Raw genomic sequence first — 23,941 nt, forward strand, 5'->3', positions numbered from 1 at the left:
CAACATGCCACACAATTTTTTTTTCTTTTCTACATTTTCTTCCCTAAAGCATGAGGTGCTACTCTATGAACCTCATGTTTCCTATGAAGCTTATGGAATGAATGTCTTACTGCTTTACAGTATTAGTTTATATTACTTACTTTCTACCACCAGTGCTTCATTGGTACCTTTAAAAGGAAGCTAGAAACTCCCAATCCAGTCAACAAGGCTTTGATTCTGCTTTCTAAATATTGCCCAAATCACACAAACCAAACAGATTATTAGACAGAGGCGTTGGGAGGAGAGAAAGAAATCAGGTATTAGGCAGTGAAATGGGAACAGGAAACATTACAAAAAAGCAAGTAGGCTCAGATTGGAGGATAAGAGTAAAATTGGGAAAATTCCCTACCTAGAACAGTTTACCCACAGTGCATCGGGTATTATGCTTTTGTCCTCACTTGTGGGATGGGATGGGATGGGAGCGGAGCTATTAAAGATATTCAGACACTACACATTGCTGATGTCTGCAGTGCTGAGACGTCTTTATTGTTAGCCTCTTTCTGAATTCCTGAACACAGTATTCCAGATGTCCTCTAACTCTGTGAGTATTCCAAAATCCAGGTTGTGTATCAGATGCCTGGACTTCACCACTGGAAATTCTGCTTCAGAAGGACCAAGGTTGGCTGACGCATCTGTATGTTTTTAGGATTCCCTGTTGATAATACACAGCCAGGATTGAGACCTGACTTAAGCTGCGAAACCCTGTCTAGTTCTCAGCCTTTATCTTCCATCTGTCACCAGCTCTCAGGTAACACGGCTCCTCTACAGCAAGGAAGCTAAGCTACCAATATCAACCTTATAAAGGAGCTCTTGCTGTAGAACTAGCCCTAACTTGCCACTCCATTTCCAAGAGCTGGACATCCACCCATCTTGTGTTTTCCTTCTTTCTCTGATCTTTAGGTTGGGAACATCTCTTACTACTTGGGTCCCCCAAAGCAGTAGTTCTCAACAAGGGGTTATTTTGCCTCCCAGGGGACATTTTGCAGTGTCTGGAGACAATCCCAACTGAGAGAGGGGGGTGCTACTGGCATCTAGAGGGCTAGAGACTAGGGATGCTGCTAACCATCTGACAGTGAACAGGACAGCAGCCCCTACAACAAGGAATTTTCCAGCCAAGATGCTAACAGTGCCAGGGTTCTGACACCTGCCTCGGACTCAGTCTATTCCTTGCCTTTGCCAGCCCCCAACCCCTAGAAATAAGAATTGCATAGGGTACCTGCAGATTTCCAAGACCTACCCTTGCCTGCCTAGCAAGTCTAGAATTATATCCCCAAATTGACATTTTAACCAAAAGTCCAGGTAATTCTGAAGCAGGTGATCTGAACTACACTTTCAGAAACACTCACTCAAGAAATTAAAGTCTTGCCTCCAATAGTGTCTTGGTACCTGAGACTGGATTCCCTGTCACCGTGCTCACCCTCATGCTTCCCCCAGTCCAGAGAGCAGAACTAGTTACAGGTCCTGGCAACTGGGAAGGAAGGTACAGGTTAAAAATATACACTGGCTGCCCTCATGGAGTTGATACGCTCCTGAAGGAGGACAGCGGTGATTCTCAGGCAACTGATAAGTGTTCTTTCCTATTTGTGTCATTGTATTATATTCATCTCCCCGTTACAGGACTGAAGTCAATCTGGCAGAGTGGCAGGGGTCAAGAATAAATGCATCTAAATATTGTCATCTGCTCCACATTCAAAGTCAAGTGCACTGTAAAAATCAAGATGCGTTCTGGCCAAGCATTCCCCTGATTATCAGCCTAGTAGCCTTATCAAAAAGGTTATATATAATAAAAAATAAAAACATTGACCAAAGAAAAAGCTCCCCACATCCAATTTTTTTTTTGACTGCTCACATTTAAGATTAGATTATTTCAATTTTTCTATCTTCAAGTTCACTGACTCACTTTTTTACCGTCTCCAAATTGCTGTCACACACATCGGTTCAGGTCATGATCTCACGGTTCGTGGGTTCAAGCCCTGCATTGGGCTCTGTGCTTAATTCAGAAACTGGAGCCTGCTTCCGATTTTGTGTCTCCCTTTCTCTCTGCCTCTCTCCTGCTCTATCTCTCTCTATATATAAAATAAATAAAACATTTAAAAAATCCTTTTAAAAATATTTTTTCAGAGTGCATAGCCAGCACTTTTAAATTAAAATCTTCAGGTGTTCATTTCTCTTAGAGTGTTTCGCAAATCTAATGAGGTTTTGCAATCCTGTTCTGAGTGCTGCTAGTAGAGAAAAAGGGGTGTAGCCCTACTTGTTAGTGTTTATTTTTCCATAATGCAATTTCCTAATTCTGGTCCTTAGATACTAAGTGGAACTGTAAGGAAAAAAACAAAGCATACCTCTTTATTCCTTTAAAAAGTTAGAAACCTGAATAAAAGTAGATGCCATGGTAGGGAATCAAGTCATGACTTCTAACCTTAGTTCCCTAACTGCCACTTGACAAAATTAAGTTGTATGGCTACAATCACATAGGAGGGGGAAAAAAAAAAAAAAGCAGTGCTTTAAGCTCCTAATGTCTTGTTTTTTCTTTTTCTGTATTATACTTTATGTTTGTATAAGTATTCGTCCCTATTTTCTTATTCTGCTACTAAATATATTCCACCAAGGGTTTTTTGTTCGTTTGCTTTTTAACTGATAGCAGAAAAACCCCAAGGATATACCTAGGTTCAGGAGAACTTAAAACTAAGGTAACAGTTTAGCAGCCAACCAGCATTCATTCAGTTTGGTTTCACCTGTATGTGTAAAATGACTTTCTCAAGTGTGGTGCTTATGTAGGAAAGACCAGTAGACTGGAGTCCAACCTAGGCTGTTCTACAGCACCTCGATCCTAAATGCTAGTTTAAATCAGCTTGCACAGCAGCAGGAATGTTTTTCAATTTATTCCTTCCTCATGTTGTCCAGAAAAATAATTTCCCCAACTGCCTACGCAAACAGAACATTCTGGCACGTTCCCTTGTTCTTCATTTTAAGTCCAGAAATCCTCTCCAGCAGGCCCTCTGTGTATCGCACCCCTGCTGCTTTTACCTCTCCACCTGTGACTACCAACTTTCCCACATTCCTTTTACTCCTGTAGCTTCATTCCACACCATTCTGGGTGTCCTTTCCAGAATACAGGAAAATGGACAAAGACTTAAGCATTTAGTAGAAGGGTAAACCAAAGTTTCCACTTAATTCTCCCATGAAAATGCCCCTTCTGGTTTTTCCCAAGCTGAATTCAGCTTTCATTCCAGCGCACCCATAGTTGGAGAATCATATACCATGGCCCCAAGTATCACTTTTGAAACTTCTCATCTCCCCACCATCAACTCAGGCTGTGAAGGGCATACCATCCACACCCATTATCATTGCAGTTCCCCTCTGCTCTTAAGCGTCCGAACCCACCTGAAACCTGGCTCACAGTCTGTCTTCATGGGGTCTCCCATCTTGGTTTCACTGACTCCAGCATTCACGTTGCCACCTTTCTTTCATCTGCCTTAAAAATTCTGTCCTCTCGGCTCAGCTGATCTCTCACTCCACTTTAACTGCAGCCCAGCTGGGTTAAACATTGCGCTTTTGCTTCACTGTCTTCTGAGATTGGAAATCCTGATCTCTATCTCTGAGTGACCCTCCAAGAGCATCCCTTTACCCAGTGTACTTTTCATTTAAAATGTTTTGCGATATACTTTCTCAGTGCCATGCCCTCTGCTATTAATAGATTTAATTTTCTTTTCTTGAATTTCGTGTCTTATTTCTAAATCTAATTGTTTTCTTTTTAATACATTGTATTATTTAAGTTCCTGCATTCAAAGGACTATAAAGTACCATTTTTCAACCCAATGCTAGCATTTTCTTTTCTAACAGATATATTATGTCTTAGAAATTTGAAATCTCGCCCAGTTCCTACTGTAATAAGGATCCAAAGTTTCCTCTTTAATATTAGAAAACTACTGACAAATTTGCCATATGGTGTAAATGCAGTGAAAGATGAAACGTCCTCTTACCGTGCCTACGAACACTCTCACTATTCTTTCTTCTCTTCCCCAGCCCCACTCTTGCAGCTCCTACCCAGGAGCCGAGGGGAGTGGTGCTCATCTACCTACCATTGAACTACACAGCGTCTGAAACTAATAAGTACTAAATGTACAGACTTCTTTCTTCCTTTCTCTTTTTCTCTCTTTCCTGGGATTTTTCATCTCCCTCATGTTAAACCCAAGAGAAGGGGAAGTGTTTCACCTTGATTTTACAAAACGTGGGCTGCCACTTTCAGAAGTATGATAGCTGAGATACCATGAATGGCACTCCTTAGTAAAACAACTAATGCAGTGGATAAAATATGTTTATGTATCTTTCTTTAAGTTTATACATTTTTGAGAGAGAGCACAAGCAGAGGAGGAGCAGAGAGAGAATCCAAAGCAGGCTCCAGGCTCTGAGCTGTCAAGAAAGAGCCCAACGCGGGGCTCGAACCCACTAACTGTGAGATCATGACCTGAGCTGATGTTGGACACTCAACTGACTGAGCCACTCAGGGGCCGCTAAATATCTTTTTAAACATCACTCATCCATATCAAAGAAAGGAATCTATAGATAATACCAAACAAAGAAGAAGCAGGAACATCAGAGAAGAGTGTATACCAAGCCCACTCTGACCTGAAAGTTGTACCAATTCCTGGAGACGTTGGGCTTTTCCCTCCACAAGAGCCCAAGATATGGGATGTAGGTGCCTGTATTCATCCAAGAGGGAATCTATGACTACAAAGGACTGTACCTTCAAAGGTAACAGCCAATGAGAAATCTTATTGCACAAACAGGGGTACAAAGAAATGTTTTGTTTGGCACTGAGTAGAATGGAAGGAAAAAGTGTCTTGAGATGTAACCATAAGCTGACTTCAGATGGGTCTGTGACTCTGAATCACACTACTACTTATTTTAAAAGAGAACAAAAATCTCAAGGAGAGAATTCAATTTAAAATACTCAGTTGGTTCTGTTTTTCTGATCTTAAATCGTACCAAAAATTTTTTTTCAAAGAAAATAAGCTCACAGTCAAAATTAAACATACACAGAGAAGCAAAATACCATTAGAGCCAAGAGAAACAAAAAGAACAATTAAAAATACCAAATGTAGAATATTAAAATATACTTACATGTTTAAAGAAGTAAAACACCCAAATATAAGTAGGAAATATGACATAATAAAAAGACCAAGCAGATATAAAAAAGATAATAACATCAAAAAATAAAAAACAACTAAAAATTCAGCAATGCGTTAAACATCAAAGCCAGACAGAATCAACTAGGATATATCTGAATAACCAGCCCCAAGTACAGCTCACAGACAAGGACATGGCCTATATGATGAAGTAAAGATCAAGAGACACAGAATATAATGAAAATGTCTAATATATGTCCAATTGAAGTATAAAAAGATGGTAACAGAATGGGAAAGAGGTAATAGAGATAATAACAGAATTTTTCAGACACCAGATCTTGGAATCCCCGTGAATGATATTAACAAAGATACATGCTTAAACACATTGTGGTGAAACTGCAGAACTACATAGAAAAAAGTTTTGTCTTAAAAACAGCTAGAAAGTAAGGAGTAATCACCCAAAAAGTATGGCCAATCAGCGGATTGCTGGCTTCTCACCAGCAGATAGGAAGCCAAAAGACCGTGGAAGAGTATCTTCTGTGAGCTGAGACAAATAATTGTCAACCTAGAATGATATCCTTTATTAAATTATCTCAATAAAAGGCAAAAAACCCTAAAGCAAAATAAAGACATTCTTGACATTAAAACAGAATTTATCACCAATAGATCACTATTAAAAGAAATTACAACAGAGAAAATCTAGGCATAAGAAAAATGATCCCAGAAGGAAGGTCAGAGATATGAGATGAAATGACAAGCAAAGATATCAAAGATACAGGTGAGGCTAAGCAAAATGTATTAAAAACAATAATACTTAGAGACACCTGGATGGCACTCAGTCGGTTAAGCGTCCAACTCTTGATTTCAGTTCAGGTCATGATCTTGATTTCGGCTAAGGGTGGTGAGATTGAGCCCAGTGTCAGTCTCATTAGTGCAGAGCCTGCTTGAGATTCTCTCTCTCTCTCTCTCTCTCTCTCTCTCTCTCTCTCTCTCTCTCTCTGCCCCGCCCTTGCTCTCACTCCCTCTTTCAAAAATAAACATTTAAAAACATAATAATTTGTAGAAGGGATGTTAAAACTAAAAATTAGACAAAAATAGGATGTTATTGACAGGGAGAGGGGCACTGGACAAACTATTACAAGGTCTTAGATATGTTTAAGAGATGAAAAAAAATGTTAACTTTATACTCTGTTAAGTAGGCAAATTAAAATACTTAGGGTCACCAGTGAAAGAAGAGGCAAAGAATATATATTCTCCAACAAAAAGGGGAAAAAATTAATCCAAAAGAAATTTAAAAAGGAAAAGAAAAATAGGAGAAATCACGTAATGTGTTACATTCACAATGAATGTAAATTGCCAAGCACTCCAAAATTTTTCAAATGGATTTTTAAATGTCAAGCAAAAATTGCTTAAAGGGACATAAGAATTCATAAAATCAAATAATGGAAAAAAGATATTCTAACATTTTTTGGCTGTGATAACTACAAATTCAAAAGAAATTACTATATAAATAAATCAGGTTACTATACAGTGATAAAGAGTCTTTTCACTTTGAAGATAAAATGGTTCTAAACTTATACACATCTAATAACAGCCTTAAAATCTATAAGCAAAACTTGAGAACCACAAAGAGAAACTGGAAAATCTACTGTAGCATACCTCTATAAATAATTAATAAATCAAGCAGACAAAACTCTGAGAATTGAATGGAATGATCATAAAGTGTGATCTATGGGATATGTAAATACCACTTTACATAACAGGATTCATACTCTTTCAGGGATTTAGAACATGCAAAAATTAGACTCATGCTTAGCCATAAAGTTGGCCTCCAAAAATAAAAAAAGGGAACAAAGACCATATATTCTGTAAAATGCAGTGAATTATTTAGAACTACAACAAAAGATAATTTACAGAGTTAACTGATACCTAGTGAGGGATACCTCTTATCCACATGGAGTTGCCTCTGTTAGATTTTATAAAAGACTACTAATTTCTTTGCCATCTTCTAATACACTTATCATAAGAGAGATATATACCATACAGAGAAAAACAAAAAATGCAGAAACTATTCCTTCTTGGAATTTATTTCTAGAAATTAGCACAGAGCTAAGGAAGATAGAATATTCAAGCACAAGTGGAGTGTTTTTAAAAGATAAATATGGAATCTCCAGGGTGGCTCAGCCAGTTAAACGTCCACCTTTGGCTCAGGTCATGATCTCATGATTCATGAGGTCGAGCCCAGCATTGGGCTGTGTGCTGACAGCTCCAGAGCCTGGAACCTGCTTTGAATTCTGTGTCTCCCTCTCTTTCTGACCCTGCCCTGCTAGTGCTCTGACTCTCTCTTGAAAATTTAAAAAAAAAAAAAAAAAAAAAAAAAGAAAAGAAAAGATCTAAGATTTTACATATTTGGAAAGTGTAAGACAATTCTTAGAAGGAGAAAATTGGTAATTTTGACCCAACATATAGATGGCTATACGGGTAGACGAGGGCAGCATTAACTTATTTGTTTCCTATTTTACCACAAATGCATACAAATCTCCTGACAATCTGGTGCTTGTCTAGGGATCAATGTCTGGGAATTTCCAGTGTAGTACTCTTTTGAGGACTTTGACTACAAATGGAGGAGAGTGAGATTAGCACAGGATCCAAGGGAGACTTTATTCTTAACGTAGAGGAGATTTGAGTATGTTTAAATGCTAATGTCAAGAAGCCAAGAGAGAAGAAGTTGGAAATGCAAGAGAGAAGGCATAATTTATCGCATCGTATTCCTAAAAAGGAAGTGAGAACTTAGAAGACAAGTAAAAAGATTGGACTTAAATAAGAGGGACAACCTTCCCACTGTGACAGAAGAGAAGCAGAAAGGTCGGGGATAGGTACAGACCTGTATGGAGATTTGGTGGCAGAGAAGTGAGGTCGTTCCCTTCTGAAATTTAGATTTTCATCATGAAGAAGATAAGGTAACCTAAGAATAATGGAAGAAATAGTAGATGATCAAAGTTTCAGGAAAAGGGTTTGAAAGCGTTGTTAAGGGACAGATGAAGTACATGAGATCACAGACTTGCTATATAGTATTAGGGACTCAGAAGATGTGTATAGTGATTTTATAATGATACTTAATTGGTCAAGCAGAACTCAGCAGGCCTGGTGCGGATGCACAGTACAAATAGTTGTATTCATCCAGAGCTGGGGTTTTATGGGACAGGTAATGAAAGGACAAAAAGCAAAAACATCTCATATATTGGCAAGTGAGTAGTTGAAATGATGGACCATGGGCTCAAAGCTGGAGAGGAGAGGATAGCAAGAAAGCAATAAGGCTGATGAAGGCAAAGACCATCAAGGAATGGGGGCAATTGAGTGAACCATCTAGAGAGCTGGGAGGTCAATCCAGGCTCTGGGTACAGCTGTTTGTGTATAAGATAGGTGTCTTCCATTGTAGTTCTTCCTTTTTATAGAATATATCAGAACTATGGGATGTACATATTGGTTTTGTGATCTGGCCTGGGAATTTAGTGTAGTGGTTAGGTGTACTTGGAATAGGAAAAACCTAAGCACAGTTACTTATCCTAAGTCTCAGATTTCTCAACCATAAGATGGGAATAAATAATAACAGTACTTCCTTCATATCTGCATGGAAAATGCATATTGATTTCCAAATGCCCAACTTAAAAGCTTCTGGGGAAACAAATCCATTTGTAATTTGGTGATGCCTTACATTATTTTAGACAACACTTGGTATATGATATTAATGCAGTTCCTTTATTCAACAACTATTTGTTATAGAGTGTTATTATGTGTCAGACACTGTTCTAAGTGCTGAGACTAAGCAGTAAACAAAAGAAAATCCCTGCCCTCATGAGGCTTACATTCTGGCCAGGAGACAGAAACTAAACAAAAAGAAAATATGTGTAACAGCAGGTGGTGATGATGTTTGGAGTCAGGTTAAGTGGGAAAAAGGAGGGGGTGCCTGGTGGCTCAGTCCGTTAAGCATCGACTTTGGCTCAGGTCATGATCTCACAGTTAGTGAGTTCGAGCCCTGCGTCAGGCTCTGTGCTGTCAGCTCAGAGCCTGGAGCCTGCTTCAGATTCTGTCTCTCCTTCTCTCTGCCCTTCACCTGCTCACACTCTGTCTCTCTCTCTCTCTCAAAATTAAATTTAAAAAAATTTAATTAAAAAAAAGTGGGAAAAAGAATACCTGCGAATTCTTATACATGATGCTGTGGGAAGGCTTCCCTCATAAAGGACTATTTGAGCATTTGTGTGAACCACACAAGTATCTGGGAAAGAACACTCTACACAGAGGGAGAAGTTAGTACCAAGTTTCTCAAATGAAGCGTACTTGACATGTTTAAAGTCTGTAAAGAAGACGAGTGTGGCTATAGCATCATGAGAAAAGGCAAAGCTGGAAGGACATGAGATCAGAGAAGTAGCAGGCTAGCCAGGGCCCAAGTGGCCTTGTGAGCCATGGTAAGAACACTGGCTGCCATTCTGAGTGAGGCAGGAAGTCAGTGGAGGGTTTGGAGGAGAGGAGTGACACGATCTGATTCATGTGGAGATTACATGATGGGAAAAAGCGGACACTGATTACAAGGTTAAACAGTAATCCACACGAGAGTAAGTAGGACCAAGACAGAAGTGGAACTGGTAAGAAGTGATCAGATTCTGCATATAATACATTTTGAAGGTAGATGCAATAGGATTTGCTGGTGTATGGGTGTATGGTAAGAAAGAGAAAAGTCAGGGGTGCCTGGGTGGCTCATTCGGTTGGGTGTCCAACTTCGGCTCAGGTCACGATCACATGGTTCATGAGTTCAAGCCCTGCATCAGGCTCTCTGCTGTCAGCGCGGAACCCACTTCAGATCCTCTGTCTCCCTCTCTCTTCCCCTGCCCTGCTTGCACCACGCACACTCTCTCTCTCTCAAACATTAAAAAAAAAAATTTTTTTTAAAGAGAAAAGTCAAAGGTTTGGTCCAAGCCAACTAGAAAATGGCATTGTCATTTACTGAGATAGGGACAGTGTGGATTAGGACAGAAAAAATAAAGAATTCATTTTTTAAAAAATATTTATTCATTTTTGAGAGAGGGGGAGTGTAAGCAGGGGAGGGGCAGAGAGAGAGAGGGAGACAGAAAATCCGAAGCAGGCTCTGCACTGTCATCCCAAAGCCTGATGTGGGGCTCGAACCCACAAACTGTGAGATCATAACCTGAGCTGAAGTCTGATGTTCAACCGACTGAGCCACCAGGCACCCCACAAGTTCATTTTTAAACATGATAAGCTTAAGATACCTATTACATATACAAAGTAGATGATGTTGAAAAGACAGATGAGAGTTCATGGGATAGGTCTGAGCTTGTGATATAAATTAGAGAGTCATCAATAGAGAGAAGGCATCAATGTCATGAGATTGGATGAGATCCTATAAAGAGTGAGCAGAGGAAAAGAAGGAAAGACATCTGAAGACAGCCCTGGGCCACCCCATATATAGAGGTCGAATGATGAGAAAAAACCAACAGAGGATATTCAAGATCCTCTGAAGATCTTGTGCCAGTGAGGAAGAGTCAAAGACAGTGGTATTTTTAAGCAAAATGAAGTAAGTTTTCCAATGTCTCAGATACAAATGTGGAATTGGGTATCTGAGGTAAAATAGAGGTCAAGAACATCGCAAGGCAAGAGGTCAAGAAACCAGAATATTAAAAGAATTGTTTTTTGTGGATATTGCAGTCACTAAGAATATTGAAAATCAAATTAGAAAGAGTGACAGTGAGCCAGGCATGAAAAATCTCCAAGGGGTGAGGGGAAGCAGTGCCCACCAAAGGTCTACAGCTATCTAGTGTGATGGCACCAGCTTCCAAATCGAGTCAAATAATTGTGAGTATGTCGGGCGTTGGCAACATTAGCATGGCCATGTGAAAATGTTGACATTTAACTACTTTTTAGCCTACAAAAATGGCAATTTCATATGGTTCAGTCTAGTAATTGAACATATATAAAATGTTTGAATTGTGGTTGGCTTCATAAGTTGATATGTATATATGTTAGTGCTATTTTCTTTTCCAGTTGTCAACCCCCTGAGATCAGGAATTTGTATTCTCCCACATAGCACTTAGGATTTGCTTGGTACTGTTAGTTGGTCATATAGTACTTTTTATACGTAATTACTGTAATTGCTGTTGCTGACTTCTGTTGTCATTTCAGGGTGATGATCTTTCTCCTCACCTTCCAGGTGAAAATGTCTAAGAAATATACAAAGGCATTAAATGGAGATCAATATGAGCTTTATTGCTGAGTAAACTGGAATAGAGAAAACCCTTGGACCTAAGGCCAAGATGGGATCCCAAGTCTTTCCATTCAGGAATGTATTTATGCACTCGGTCCCTGAACAGATGCAAACTGCTTCCCCAGTGGGTACAGCCAGTTTGTACCATGAGGGGTGTAGACTGAAGGCAGGAAGAGGCTGGGCTGGGGGTAGCAGACACAAGGACTTGCAAAAGGCTCCAGTCCTTGACTAGCTTCTCTCCACATCTCGCACCACCAGCCCTTCATGATGCTTCCTTCAAAGTCTTCACAGCCATCATGTTAACACAGTATTTTTCACCTTTGCTGGACAAGTGCCAGTTCTGAAAGATGTGGTCAAAGGCAGCAACTAATTCCCCTCTACTCTTGTCCCCTGGGGCTTGCTGCAGTGAACGTACCGCTATGGGCAAGCAGATCCGAATGAGAAAGCCGGAGAGGCCAGGCCACATGTGCGCAGTGACCCTTCCAGCTCTTTACCCACTAGGTAAGCCACTCCTCTCTTAGGGAGATGTGCATGGAAGGAATTAGAGGGAAAGGTGGACATTTTCTCCCCAAAACATCTGATGGTACATCCAGGTGTTGTGAGGCCAGAGGTTATACAATTTGGATAGTCCTCTTTAAGAAAAAGAATATAAAATTACAAGTGTGAAATTAAGTCAAAAGTCTGGAAGAGGACTGAACAAGTGAGTGAAGAAGGTCTTAAAACTTAAGCATTATATAGCTTTTACAATAAATCCTCCGCTCTTCAGAAGATAGCAATACCTATTTTAATATGTGCATCCATTAGGATGCTCTCAGATACAAACTCACAAGCAAACCAACCTGAACTAGCTTAAATAATAAAGAAGAGTAGTGGCTCACATGAATGAAGAGTCCAGTTATTGGACAGGCTCCAAGGTTCGTTGATCTAGCAGCTTAACAATGTCATCATGACCCGGTTTCTGTCCATCTCTCCTCTGTGCTGTCCACACTATCTGTTCCTCCTTAGGCAGCTCCCTTGAAATGCACAGCATTTCAAAGGCATGCCAGTAGCAGTGAGGGCTACTAGCTTCCTTTTTCCTGTTAGAAGATAAAGGACAGTTGCCTCAATCATAGAGCAAAACCTTGAACTTCAAACCATGGCCTGTTGGATTCAAGAGTCTCCATGGTTAAAGCCAAAGCCAAGCACGGTGGCAAGAGGGACAGGGCAAGCAACCTCAATGTCAGGCCAACCAGGGGCCACCTCCAGGGAGAAGAAGGAGAAGGAGAAGGCTCATCCAAATCATGTGGCTGCTGCATCACGGAGGAGTGGAAATGAGGTCAGTGTAACATGTACAATACTAAACCAGAGATGAGTATGGAGAAATGATCTGAATGTACTGAAAGTTCTCCAGATACTCATTTGATTTACATTTTCCCCTCCATCATCATTTTTCCCTACCACAAGACTGAAAGCCCCAGGAAGGCAAGGGCCATTTGTTCACGAGTTATTCAGCACCTAGTGCTCAAAATGTATTGAGAGAATACATGAATTTACCACAAACCTAGGAGAAACAACATTTCTCCTAATGGCCAGAACATTAAATAGGTATCCATAAGGGTTTATGGCAAATGGAACTACATAAGAATATTAAGTCAGAACAAAAAAATGAGAGATTATTGGATTTGAGCTAAATTAAATACTTTTTGGGTCAGAATAATAAAAAAAAAAGTACAAATAGGACAAAAGGATTTTTTTAAAGTGGCTCTTCAAACTCTAACATGCCTGAGATATCAAAGATTCAATAAAATATCAAAAATATTTCCCAAACAGAAAGATAACTGCAAAGCGAAGGATAATTAAGTAATTATTTTATTTTGACACTATGTAAGAAAGGACAATTAGGTACAATGTGAGCACTGAATTCATGGTTGTGTAACACAATGCCTTGAGCTGAAGGTAATGATTGAATATTTTTTCTATATACAAGTAAAACACAAAGCAAGTAATCTTTCTTAGTATGGTAAACCTACTGGAAGAGAAGAAATCAGGTAACAATTTTGCATGACCTCCGATTTTCCATTTTTTACATCTTTTATTCTCTAGAATCCTTCCTGAAAAGTAGACAGTAATCTAAGTTTGGAAACTCAGATTACCTTTTAAATATAGTAAGCCTTTTTTTTTTTAATTAATTCAATGGTAAATACTTATGGCAAGAGGTTTATTTTTCAAACTCAAACACTAGGCTAGGATAGACTTTAAATCAAGGCTCCGCCTCAGAAACCTAGGAATGTTAGGAGGAGATTTGGAAAGGTCCACAGCTTGCCAAGTACTTATGCTATTCTGATAAACAATTTGATTACACTGACTCTTGCATACTAAACAGGTTATCCAAGTCTTAAACGTGATGCTTGTTGTGAAGACAGTATTTGAATCACTCTTCCCACTGACACAGTCACTTATTTGTACATTTAAATGTCATTTTCTGTGAATACATCAGTATGCTGCAAACCAAGGAAATTTTTTTCCTATGACTACACGCCTCACCTTGGCTTTTTGTATATTTCTAGTACTTAAGAATGGAGTAGGAAAATATATATGCTGACACATAAATTGTGCTGACAGCTCAGAGCCTGAAGCCTGCTTCGGATTCTGTGTCTCCGTCTCTCTCTGCCCCTCCCCTGCTCACGCTCTCTCTCAAAAATAAACATTAAAAAAAATTTTTTTTAAATGGAGGCACCTGGGTGGCTCAGTTGGTTAAGCAACTGACTCTTGATTCTGGCTCAGGTCATGATCTCATAGTTCATGAGATTGAGCCCCTCGTCACGTACGCTCTGTGTGACAGAGCGGAGCCTGCTTGGGATCCTCTCTCTCCCTCTCTCTCTCTGCCCTTTCCCCACTCGCATGTATGTATGCACTTTCTCTCCCTAAAATAAAAAAATAAATGCATAAAATGGTATATTTTGGAAAAGTGAATTTAAATTTTTTAATTTGAAAACAATCAACAGTATATAAAAGCCCTTTGAAAGTCAAATGCAAAATTATACAAAAATTGTGCCTAAGAATATTATGCCAATTGACATCTTTTTTTTTTTTTTTTTTTTGCATAAAGAATTTGATTTTGCTAGACCACTTACCACCAATGAATATCCTCTCAGAGGAAAAAAATACACATCTGGTGACATGTTTAAGGTGCCCTCAGTGGCATTTAAGGTGAATGATCTTCAAACCAAATAGCTATTTATACACTAAAAGATGGGAATCCTCTCCTTCTACAGACTGATTTTAAGGTCCAAAATAATTCAATATATTTGAAGTCCTTTACAATGGCTGGTAACGGCCTGTGTAATCTGCCTTACTCTCCTTCTCAGAGATGTTATCGACTCTTTTCCCTCCCTTCCTTTTGCTCTACGTACACTGCCTTCCCTGCCTAGCCACACATGCCAGACATTCTCTTTTTAAGCCTTTGTCCCAGTCGCTCCCACTCTCTGGAAAATTCTTTCCTAGACATCCACCAGGATAACTCCCTCACCTCCACATCTCTATTCAGACTTTACCTTCTCAATAATGCCTATTGTGTCCCTTTTATTTAACACTGATTCTTCCCACTTTTTTCTTTAATGTTTATTTATTTTGAGGGGGGGAGGGCCACAGAGAGAGGAGAGAGAAACCCAAGCAGGCTCAGTGCTCCCAGCACCAAGCCTGATGTGGGGCTCGATCTCACAGACCATGAGATCACGACCTGAACCCAACCAAGAGTCAGACGCTTAACCAACTGAGCCACCCAGGTGCCCTTGACTCTCTTCACTCATGATCCCCCTTACTCTGCTTTTTCTCTACAACATTTATTACCTTCTAACATTCTATATGAACTTTCTTATGTATTGTATTTATTGTCCATTTCTCATCTAGAATGTAAGCCTCGTGAGGGAAGAACTTTCTTTTTTGTTACCTGCTTAACCCCAGTCAGTGTCTGGAGAAATGCTTGGCACATTGTAGGCTGATAGCAAATATTTCTTGAATTAATTAACATTTCTGTTATCTGCTTATTCACTGTTCGTCAGGAACCACTTTAATCATGTGATATGTTTCAAAAGTCAAACTTCCTCAAAAGGAGTGTGAAAATGAACAAAGGAAATCTCACTTAAAATGGAGTTGGGAAGTCCTGAAGGGAGACTTCTCACACACTACCACTTCCACCTTTTACAGACCCCAAGAGGAAAAAGCTTACCTGTACCTTCCACAATAGGAAGAAGCTTACTTTACTACCCCAGTAATAGAAAGGAAAATTTCTTACTATCCCCACAACTCAGACAATGAGGAGTGGCCACAACCGAACTCTTGCTCTCCTCCAATGGACTTTCGATTCAAATAGATTCCAACTGTCTCCTTTACTCCACAAAAACAGTCCTCTCTTCTTTGTTCTACCAACTTGCCTACGGTTTGCCATAGTTTCAGTGTCCCAAATTGCAATTACTCTGCCATTCCCAACAAACTTATTCTGCTGGTAAATTAACTGGGTATTTTAAGGCTGACAAGAAGATTCTCTACCCCAGCACCCTGCACCAAACATTAAATTCTCATTTCCCAATCTCCAAGTAAAAAGATTGATTTTTCTAAGGAAGGATTATAAATGAGTAAAATTATAATTTCTCACACACAGGAAAAAAGAAATAAATGAAGATTTTAGTGAAAGTATTCTAAGCTTCATTAAGCATTAAAACAATGCTAGTTAGGATATCCTAAAGACTCTACCAGAAAGTGCAATCCGGGTGGTAGGGGTTCCAGTCGCACTTTTAAGTAACATCCAACAGGACAATCATGTCCATGGAAGGTATGAATGACAAGCAATTAACTGTTTTTCAGGTGCAGGCTAAACAACACGGAATACACCCCCTCCTCCCGGGTTTAGCTCAGTTCTGCCAGCCTAAAGGCTTTCACGAGTTAGATGAAAACAGCTGCTCAGTAGCTGAATACATCAGTGAAGGAAGGTTTGCAATTCTACCTGATCATTCCACCTGTGTCTAAGCTCAAGTAACTGAAACCTAAATTCTGTGGCTTGTCAGCTCTGCGGTGAAAGCTAAATGGGTAATTCCTAGTCCGGAGTGTCGGTAGGGATTAGACTCCCACCACCCCCCTCCCTGCCCCTAACAACTGAGCCCGTCCAGTGACTCCATGGTCAGGATGAACAAACGCACTCACTTCGGGCCTGCTCTGCTCAGAGTGCAAAAATGAGTCGCAGTAGCGGGTTATGCCTCCGCGTTTTGAGACTCTTGTGAGTTGGGTCCGTTTCGTGAGCATTTGGTACCGGGTAGCCCGAATGAACAGCTCGTCCTGGGCCGTTTGGGGACATCGTACAGGTAGCACCAAGCTCGGAGTAGAGCGGGAGCTCCCGGCGTATGTCGTCCGGCAGCCCGCAGCGGAGTGGGTCCAGAAGTGCGCGCGGACCTCCATAGGGCGCGATCCGGAGAAAAGTTACTGAGCCCCACCCACCGGGGGCGGGCCTCTGGCTGGGCCCAACCACTGCCCAGGAGACCGGGGGAGAGGCCCGACCAATATCGCAGTCCTCGTGCGAGCTCTGACTCCCATCGCGAGGGCTCCCCGCTCCTCACTCCTTTCGGAAGGCTTCCTCTTCTTGCTACAGCTGCCGCAACACCGAAAAGCCCCGGCCTCTCTTTTTGGCCCCATCTCGTCGCTCCCCCCCCCCGTCTCGTTTGGTGCGGCCCCGTGCATCTGGTCACAAGGCGGCGGGGCGAGGCCTGCTTTCGAGTTCAGGTGGTACTTCTTGCAGCCTCGGTAGGCGTCTTTCAGAGCTACCGGGACCATGCTGGGCTGGGGTCGCCTAACCTTCGTACTCTTGACCGTGGTTGCCACCTGTGCCGTGGCACAGAATGCGCCGCCGGTGAGTGAGCTCTAGGGGAAGGAGCGGAGAGGGGCATGCAGCGTGGAGGTGGCTCAGGTGCGGGTGTGGCTTGAGGAACACCTGGTGCGGGGCAGCATCTTTCCGGGGTCTACGGTATCCCGCTTGGCAGTGTGCGTGCAGAGTGGGCTGGTGAACCCTACCTCGGTTTGATTCCGTACAACTTTGGACAAGAAAACCTTTAAGGAAATCCTGGCCTCTGCGGAATGCTGGTTGTGATTTGCACGCTCCCCAAATTTGAGTGATTGCACTTGTTCTACCAGTTCCAGGCCTGCGCATCCTGCACTGCTAAGAGAAAAGTTCAGTCGACTTGTGTACATAACTCAATTAAGCGAGAGACTGCTTGATGACTGGGGCATTCTTTGCCAGGTGAAGAGGCGCTGAGGGAGAGATTGCCCCCGAGGCTCCTGAGATCCCTGGGAAAGGCCGAGGAGTCCACAATCAGGGCTGTGGGAGCTGCCCAGACTGGCCCCATGTGGCTGCTGTGGCCTTGACCCCCAGTCATGGGAACGCCTGTCCCGTGGCACTTTCCCCAGAAGGAAGTCAGGGGAAGTCAGATTTGTTAACTGCAAGAGACACTGAGGGACCAGCCTGACTTATTTTACAGAGGAGGAAGGAAACCCAGTGGGAAAACGTTTAGCCAGAGGTTACACTATTGTTTAGAGAGTATGCCTAGATACTCAGGCCTCTTGACACCTAGTCTGGTGCTCTTTCATAATGCTCTTCTTTGGAAACAGTAAGACTCCATTTACAGAGTAAATGGACAGGCCAGCAGATCAGATATAAAGGAACTTGGGTGCATCTGACCTGAGGTTAGATGAGGGTGGTCTTGAATAGCTTAGGATGTCAGCAGTGGGAACAGGATATGCATTCTCTCCATTTACTCTTATTTTTCTGAGGAGAAATGATTTAAGAATAAAATCAGGGTGGGATGTTATTCATTCATTAAAATTGATAGAACATTAAGCAAAAGCAGAATGAAATAGTATGTACAGTGATTTCAGTAACAGAAAAACACAGTATATACATGTGGACAAGAACTGGAAGGGCATAAGAAGACATAAAATTAGGGTTGTTTTAGAGTGTATAGGGAATTCATTTGCTTTAAAGTGGTTGGGATTATGAGTATTTTAAAAGAGTTTAATACTTTGATACTCTTCAGTGCCGTCGGCTAAAGGCCAGCAGTAAACACATCTGTAGTTGAACAAATTAGGTTTATTACTCTTTGCAGTGAAAAAGAACGCAAACTTTTGCCCTCTCGGTAGAAAGGCATTTGGCAAAACCTATTTCATAATCTGGACTTGGGTTATGTAATTTGAGGGTGGGTCCAAGGAACAGGGGGTTTGCTCTAGATCAGATATTTTAAAAAAATTTTTTAATGTTTATTCATTGCTGAGAGAGGCGGGGGGGGGCGGGGGGGGGAAGCATGAGCTGGGGAGGGGCTGAGAGAGAGGGAGACACAGAATCTAAAGTGGGCTCCAGGCTCTGAGCTGTCAGCACATAGCCCTACGTAGGCCTGAACCTAGGAACCATGAGATCGTGACATGAGCCTAAATCGGAAGCTCTTAACCAACTGAGCCACCCGGGCACTCCACGATTGGGTACTTTTAAAATTCTGTGATTGGGTAAAGAAGAAACATTAATTTAGCAAGAGAAGGTGATGTTTGGTATTTTGTAGGTTGCACAATACCCTTGTTTTGTCTGTGCTTAAAACAGAAGTAGCCTTGCTTTGTTTCATTTTATCACGTCTCAGAGGAACCTTAACTGCAGTGGGTATTCCATGAGATTAGTTATATCCAACAGGCAAACAGAAGTGGCCTTCATGTAAGTATCATACCAGTTTGTAATCATATTGGGGTCTAATTATGAACCTCTGAACAGTTTTAGATGTCAGGGGCTGCTTTTTTCCCCTCTTTCAATACTTTATTTTTTTCAAGAAGGTTTTTATTTTATTTTAAAGTTTATGTGTTTATTTTTTAGTAATCTCCACATGCAATATGAGGCTCAAACTCATGATCCCGAGATCCAGGGTCGAATTTTGACTGAGCCAGCCAGGTGCCCCTCAAGCAAGAGCCTTGATGAAGCTGTCTTTAGAAGAACAGTAGTTCTGGGGCGCCTGGGTGGCGCAGTCGGTTAAGCGTCCAACTTCAGCCAGGTCACGATCTCGCGGTCCGTGAGTTCAAGCCCCGAGTCGGGCTCTGGGCTGATGGCTCAGAGCCTGGAGCCTGTTTCCGATTCTGTGTCTCCCTCTCTCTCTGCCCCTCCCCCGTTCATGCTCTGTCTCTCTCTGTCCCAAAAATAAATAAACGTTGAAAAAAAAATAAAAATAAAAAAAAAAAAAATAAAAAAAATAAAAATTAAAAAAATAAAAAAAAAATAAAAAAAATAAAAAAAAAACAGTAGTTCTTATCTAGGATAGGGGTGTCAAAGTCTTGTCTAGCTACTGATTTTAGTTTGGGAACCTGTTTTCACAAATCTTTAATGAAATGAGAAAAATGAGGGCATCAAACCAAAATTATTCATTTAGAATGTTAGCTGCTATTCTGACTTTATGGCTTTTCAATTTTTGTTATTAAAGTGTTCTTTCTTCTGTGTGTGGTGGTGGGGGGGGGGTTGTTTGTTTTTAACACCTCCACATAGAAGAATAAAAATTTGGACTCCCTTGTGCTGGGCCTCTCTTAATATTTTATTGATCTGAAAAATTCTGGCTGAAAGGACCTTTGGAACCTCATAGAAGTCTAGTGACCTCATTCCCTGATGAGAATAAGCACTTTTTGAATCCTACTATGAACTGTGCATAGCGACTTAGTAACAAAAGATATTTCAAAACTACTTTCGATAAATGTGAACAATGAAGACTGGCTTTAAGTTACAAACAAAATTATTGATTTGGAATGTCTGTGGGTTTTGTGTTTGAGGCTTTTCAGAATATAGCATATTTTAAGGTCTTCCTGAGTCATTCTTTTTTTTTTTTTTTTTTTCAACGTTTATTTATTTTTGGGACAGAGAGAGACAGAGCATGAATGGGGGAGGGGCAGAGAGAGAGGGAGACACAGAATCGGAAACAGGCTCCAGGCTCTGAGCCATCAGCCCAGAGCCTGATGCGGGGCTCGAACTCACGGACCGCGAGATCGTGACCTGGCTGAAGTCGGACGCTTAACCGACTGCGCCACCCAGGCGCCCCTTCCTGAGTCATTCTTAATTACTGACTTTATTAAAAGACCTACTAAAAGACGGTGGTGATGGGAATGGCACAAGAAATGTCTGAAGAGGGAGATGGAGACAGTGTCATTCAGGGCTCTGTGGCCTTGGGAAGAGTTTTTATTTTATTTTTTTAAGTTTATTTATTTGGAAGGGGGTTAGGGTGGGGAGGGCAGAGAGAGAAAGGGAGGGAGAGAGAGAGAATCCCAAGTAGGCTTCACGCTGTCAGTGCAGAGCCTGATGGGGGCTCAATCTCAGGAACTGTGATACCACCTGAGCTGATATCAAGAGCTAGTCGCTTAACCGACGGAGGCACCCAGGTGCCCCAAGTGTTTTCATTTTAAAAAGTCTGGTGGGGGGGCAGTGTGCCTGGGTGGCTCAGTCATTTGGGCATCTGACTCTTGATTTTGGCTCAAGTCATGATCTGAGTTGATGAAGTTCCTGGGATTGAGCCCAGAGTCAGGCTCTGTGCTGGCTGCTGGCAGCCTGCTTGGGAGTCTTGCTCTCCCTCTCTCTCTGCTCCTCCCCTGTTCTTATTCTCTCCCTCCCATTCTCTCTCTCTCTCTCTCTCTCTCTCTCTCTCAAAATAAATGAACTCTCAAAAAAATAAAAAGATAAGTCTGGGTTGGAAGTGAGCAGGGGTGGATATGAGGAGACTAGTCCAGGGGAGAACACAGGTGGAGGGTGACATACATGTGGAGGGTGGTGCAGTGGAGAGGGAGAGAAGTAGATGGTTCCAGAGAAAAGTAGGAGGTAGAATGAGCAGAAGGAAGGGTTGGATGAGGAGGAGGGACAAGCACGTTTCTCAAGTGCTCAATCGGCTGAATGGCGGCATCACTGCCAGGAAGCACAGGACGGGGAAAGCTGGGGTTGGAAGAATGAAGATTGTTTTCATTCTGGTTTTGTAGCATTTCCTGTGGCTCTAGGGTATCCAGCAGGCCTTTGGGACTGAAGCTCAGAAGAGGGAGATTGGGAGTCCCAGGCTTATCACTTGAAGCCTTAGGAGCAAGTGAACGTTGAGCAGAAAGGTGACACAGAAAAGAAGAGGACTAAGCAGGGGTCAGGGCACCTGCACACATACATGTGTCAAGTAGAGAAGAGATGGCAAAGGTGAAGCAGCAGCCACAGTGGGAAGATGAGTCTTGGGGAGGCTCAGAGGAGAGAGTGGATAGTGGTCTCCCTGTGCAGGATGCCACTGAGATGTCAGGTGTCCGTTATATTTGGCAGTTGGAGGAGATTGGTCACTTGGCCTGAGCGGTGTTGGGAGCAGAAGATAGCTTGCAGTTGGGCTGAGGAGTGATGAGAAGGAAAGGAATCAGCATGGGAGAGATGACTGTTGTCAGTAATAAATGCGAGCAGATTCCGAAACTGTGTGAAAGTGAAACCCAATGGCCCAGTACTTAATTGTTGGATCAAATTTATTTATTTTTATTTTTTAATGTTTATTTATTTCGAGAGAGAGAGGGAGAAGGAGAAGGAGAGGAAGGGACAGAGAGAGGTGGAGAGAGAGAATCGCAAACAGGCTCTGCACTGTGAGCATAGAGCCCAGTGTGGGACTCGATCCCACAAACTGTGAGATCATGACCTGAGCTAAATCAAGAGTCGGACCCTTAACCGACTGAGCCGCCCAGGCGCCCCTAGATCAAACTTGTTTTTATGCATGAACTTCTCGTATGATTAATAACATTGTTGACGTGAGCTACTAGGTCAGCTTTTGGCAATGATTTTCACAAAGTTTCCACAAACCACATACACACCTTCTGGCCTGGCCAATATTACTGTACTGTGTCTGTGTTCCCCCAGTACGCCAAAGGAAGGAACACACAGGTGCAATCTCTTCTCTTAGCCAGCAAATACTGCATGCCTACTGTGTGCCAGATTCTGTTCCGGATGCTGGGAACGGGTTAGTGATAGGTATAAGGGTCCTAGCCCTCGTGGAAGGTTTATTCCCCTTCCTTTCACCTGAATGTTCCTAGTTTAACGGAGTGCCATGCCATCAAAGGTGAGAAAACAAGTAAGTTTTGCTTGCCCATTTGAGTTTGTTACATATGCAAGAAATATGCCTTACTCAGTAGCTAAGTGTCTGCTCTGTGGTACACAGAGAACATTTTAAGAAACAAATCTTAGAAAATTGTTGTTGGTAAATTAAAGAATTAAAATTGTCTGGCTAGAATTGTTCGACTTCTTTTCTGATGGTGTGAACACTGGTGTGAGTTACATAATTTCTTCGAGTTACCCTTCATTGTCTTTTTCTGAGTATGTGAATAAGACATGTGCACGAGGACTTTCTGAACTTTTTTGTAGACTCTCAGAAGCACCCAGTTCGTGGACTGGTTCGTCTCGCTGATTCTGCAGGACTCAAATATTTTGAGGACCTGGATGAGTTAGGTCATTCCTTTTAGGCATGGAGCATTTGAGTTGCTAATGGAAGAATTTTCACTTTCTATGTTGTTTTCCTAAATAATAGTGTGTCCAGTAGCTCTGTAAGTTTTCTTTATGAGTGGGGAGGACATAAAGGTTGTTTAATTTCAAAGAGGTTCAAGTTCCTATCAAATAACTAGAATAATCAGAGAATTCACTGACCCAGAAAGTGTTGACAAAACACTTTCCAGAGATTTCCACCATTTCCTCTGGTGCTAGGAAGCAAAAATGAGAGAGAGCAAGTGAGAGAGATTGAGATTCTAAGTTGGTTGTATTTTTTTCCCCTATGGTAAAGTGCAGCACAATATGCCAGGCCAACCAAATAGCACCTCTACCTATCCCCTAGTTGTAATCTTTACCTGTCACCTATTAATAAAATTTAAATAAATAAAATTTAAATATTTACCTACCTTGATAAGGATGTCTATTATTTAAACTATGTATAGTTAATTTTGGTGATAGTAAGAAACTTTATATAACAGATGAGATTATTGTAATTCCATTTCAAGTCTCTACATAGATTTTGAAGTGGTCTTCCCTTGTGGAAATCTCCCTTGAAGGTGAGGATACAGCTGTCTCTACTCCACCCCCAAATCTAACCTTTTTGTTTAACATGACTTCGGTGTTAATACCTTCTGAGCACCTGAAATACTCTGGTCTTGAGCTGATGCGTTAAAAAATTTCATTCACATTTAACTTTAACTCTTTCAGCCCGAGTTTATGTAGATGTCATGTCTGTACTTCATGTTTATTTTTTGCTGCCAGGATTATCCTAATACAATGTTTTATTGTCCTCAAGGTCCCACATATATTATGGGGAGACTGCTCTCACCTCTGGAGCAGGTTGATTTCTCTCCTGGACTTGATAGAGCACTTTTAACTTTCCTCACATTGTCTCCTAAGAAATATACCTTGTAGTTGGATTTTTTATATTGGCTTTTCCACCTAGCTCATGCAGATAGTATTATTAGGGAGAGATGA

The 23,941-nt window shown here is 41.4% G+C and overlaps 1 protein-coding gene across 1 annotated transcript in view; it reads left to right on the forward strand.

The window, feature by feature from the left end:
• The first annotated feature begins 17,161 nt into the window (after positions 1-17,161).
• ASAH1 (N-acylsphingosine amidohydrolase 1) overlaps positions 17,162-23,941 on the forward strand; it is a 50,571-nt gene continuing 43,791 nt past the window's right edge. The window contains exon 1 of the mRNA XM_047854952.1: positions 17,162-17,320. Within this exon, the coding sequence (XP_047710908.1) occupies positions 17,243-17,320 (78 nt within the window). The 5' untranslated portion in view covers positions 17,162-17,242. The remainder of the gene's footprint in view (positions 17,321-23,941) is intronic.

The sequence above is a fragment of the Prionailurus viverrinus genome, chromosome B1, assembly GCF_022837055.1.
Source record: "Prionailurus viverrinus isolate Anna chromosome B1, UM_Priviv_1.0, whole genome shotgun sequence".
NCBI lineage: Eukaryota > Metazoa > Chordata > Mammalia > Carnivora > Felidae > Prionailurus > Prionailurus viverrinus.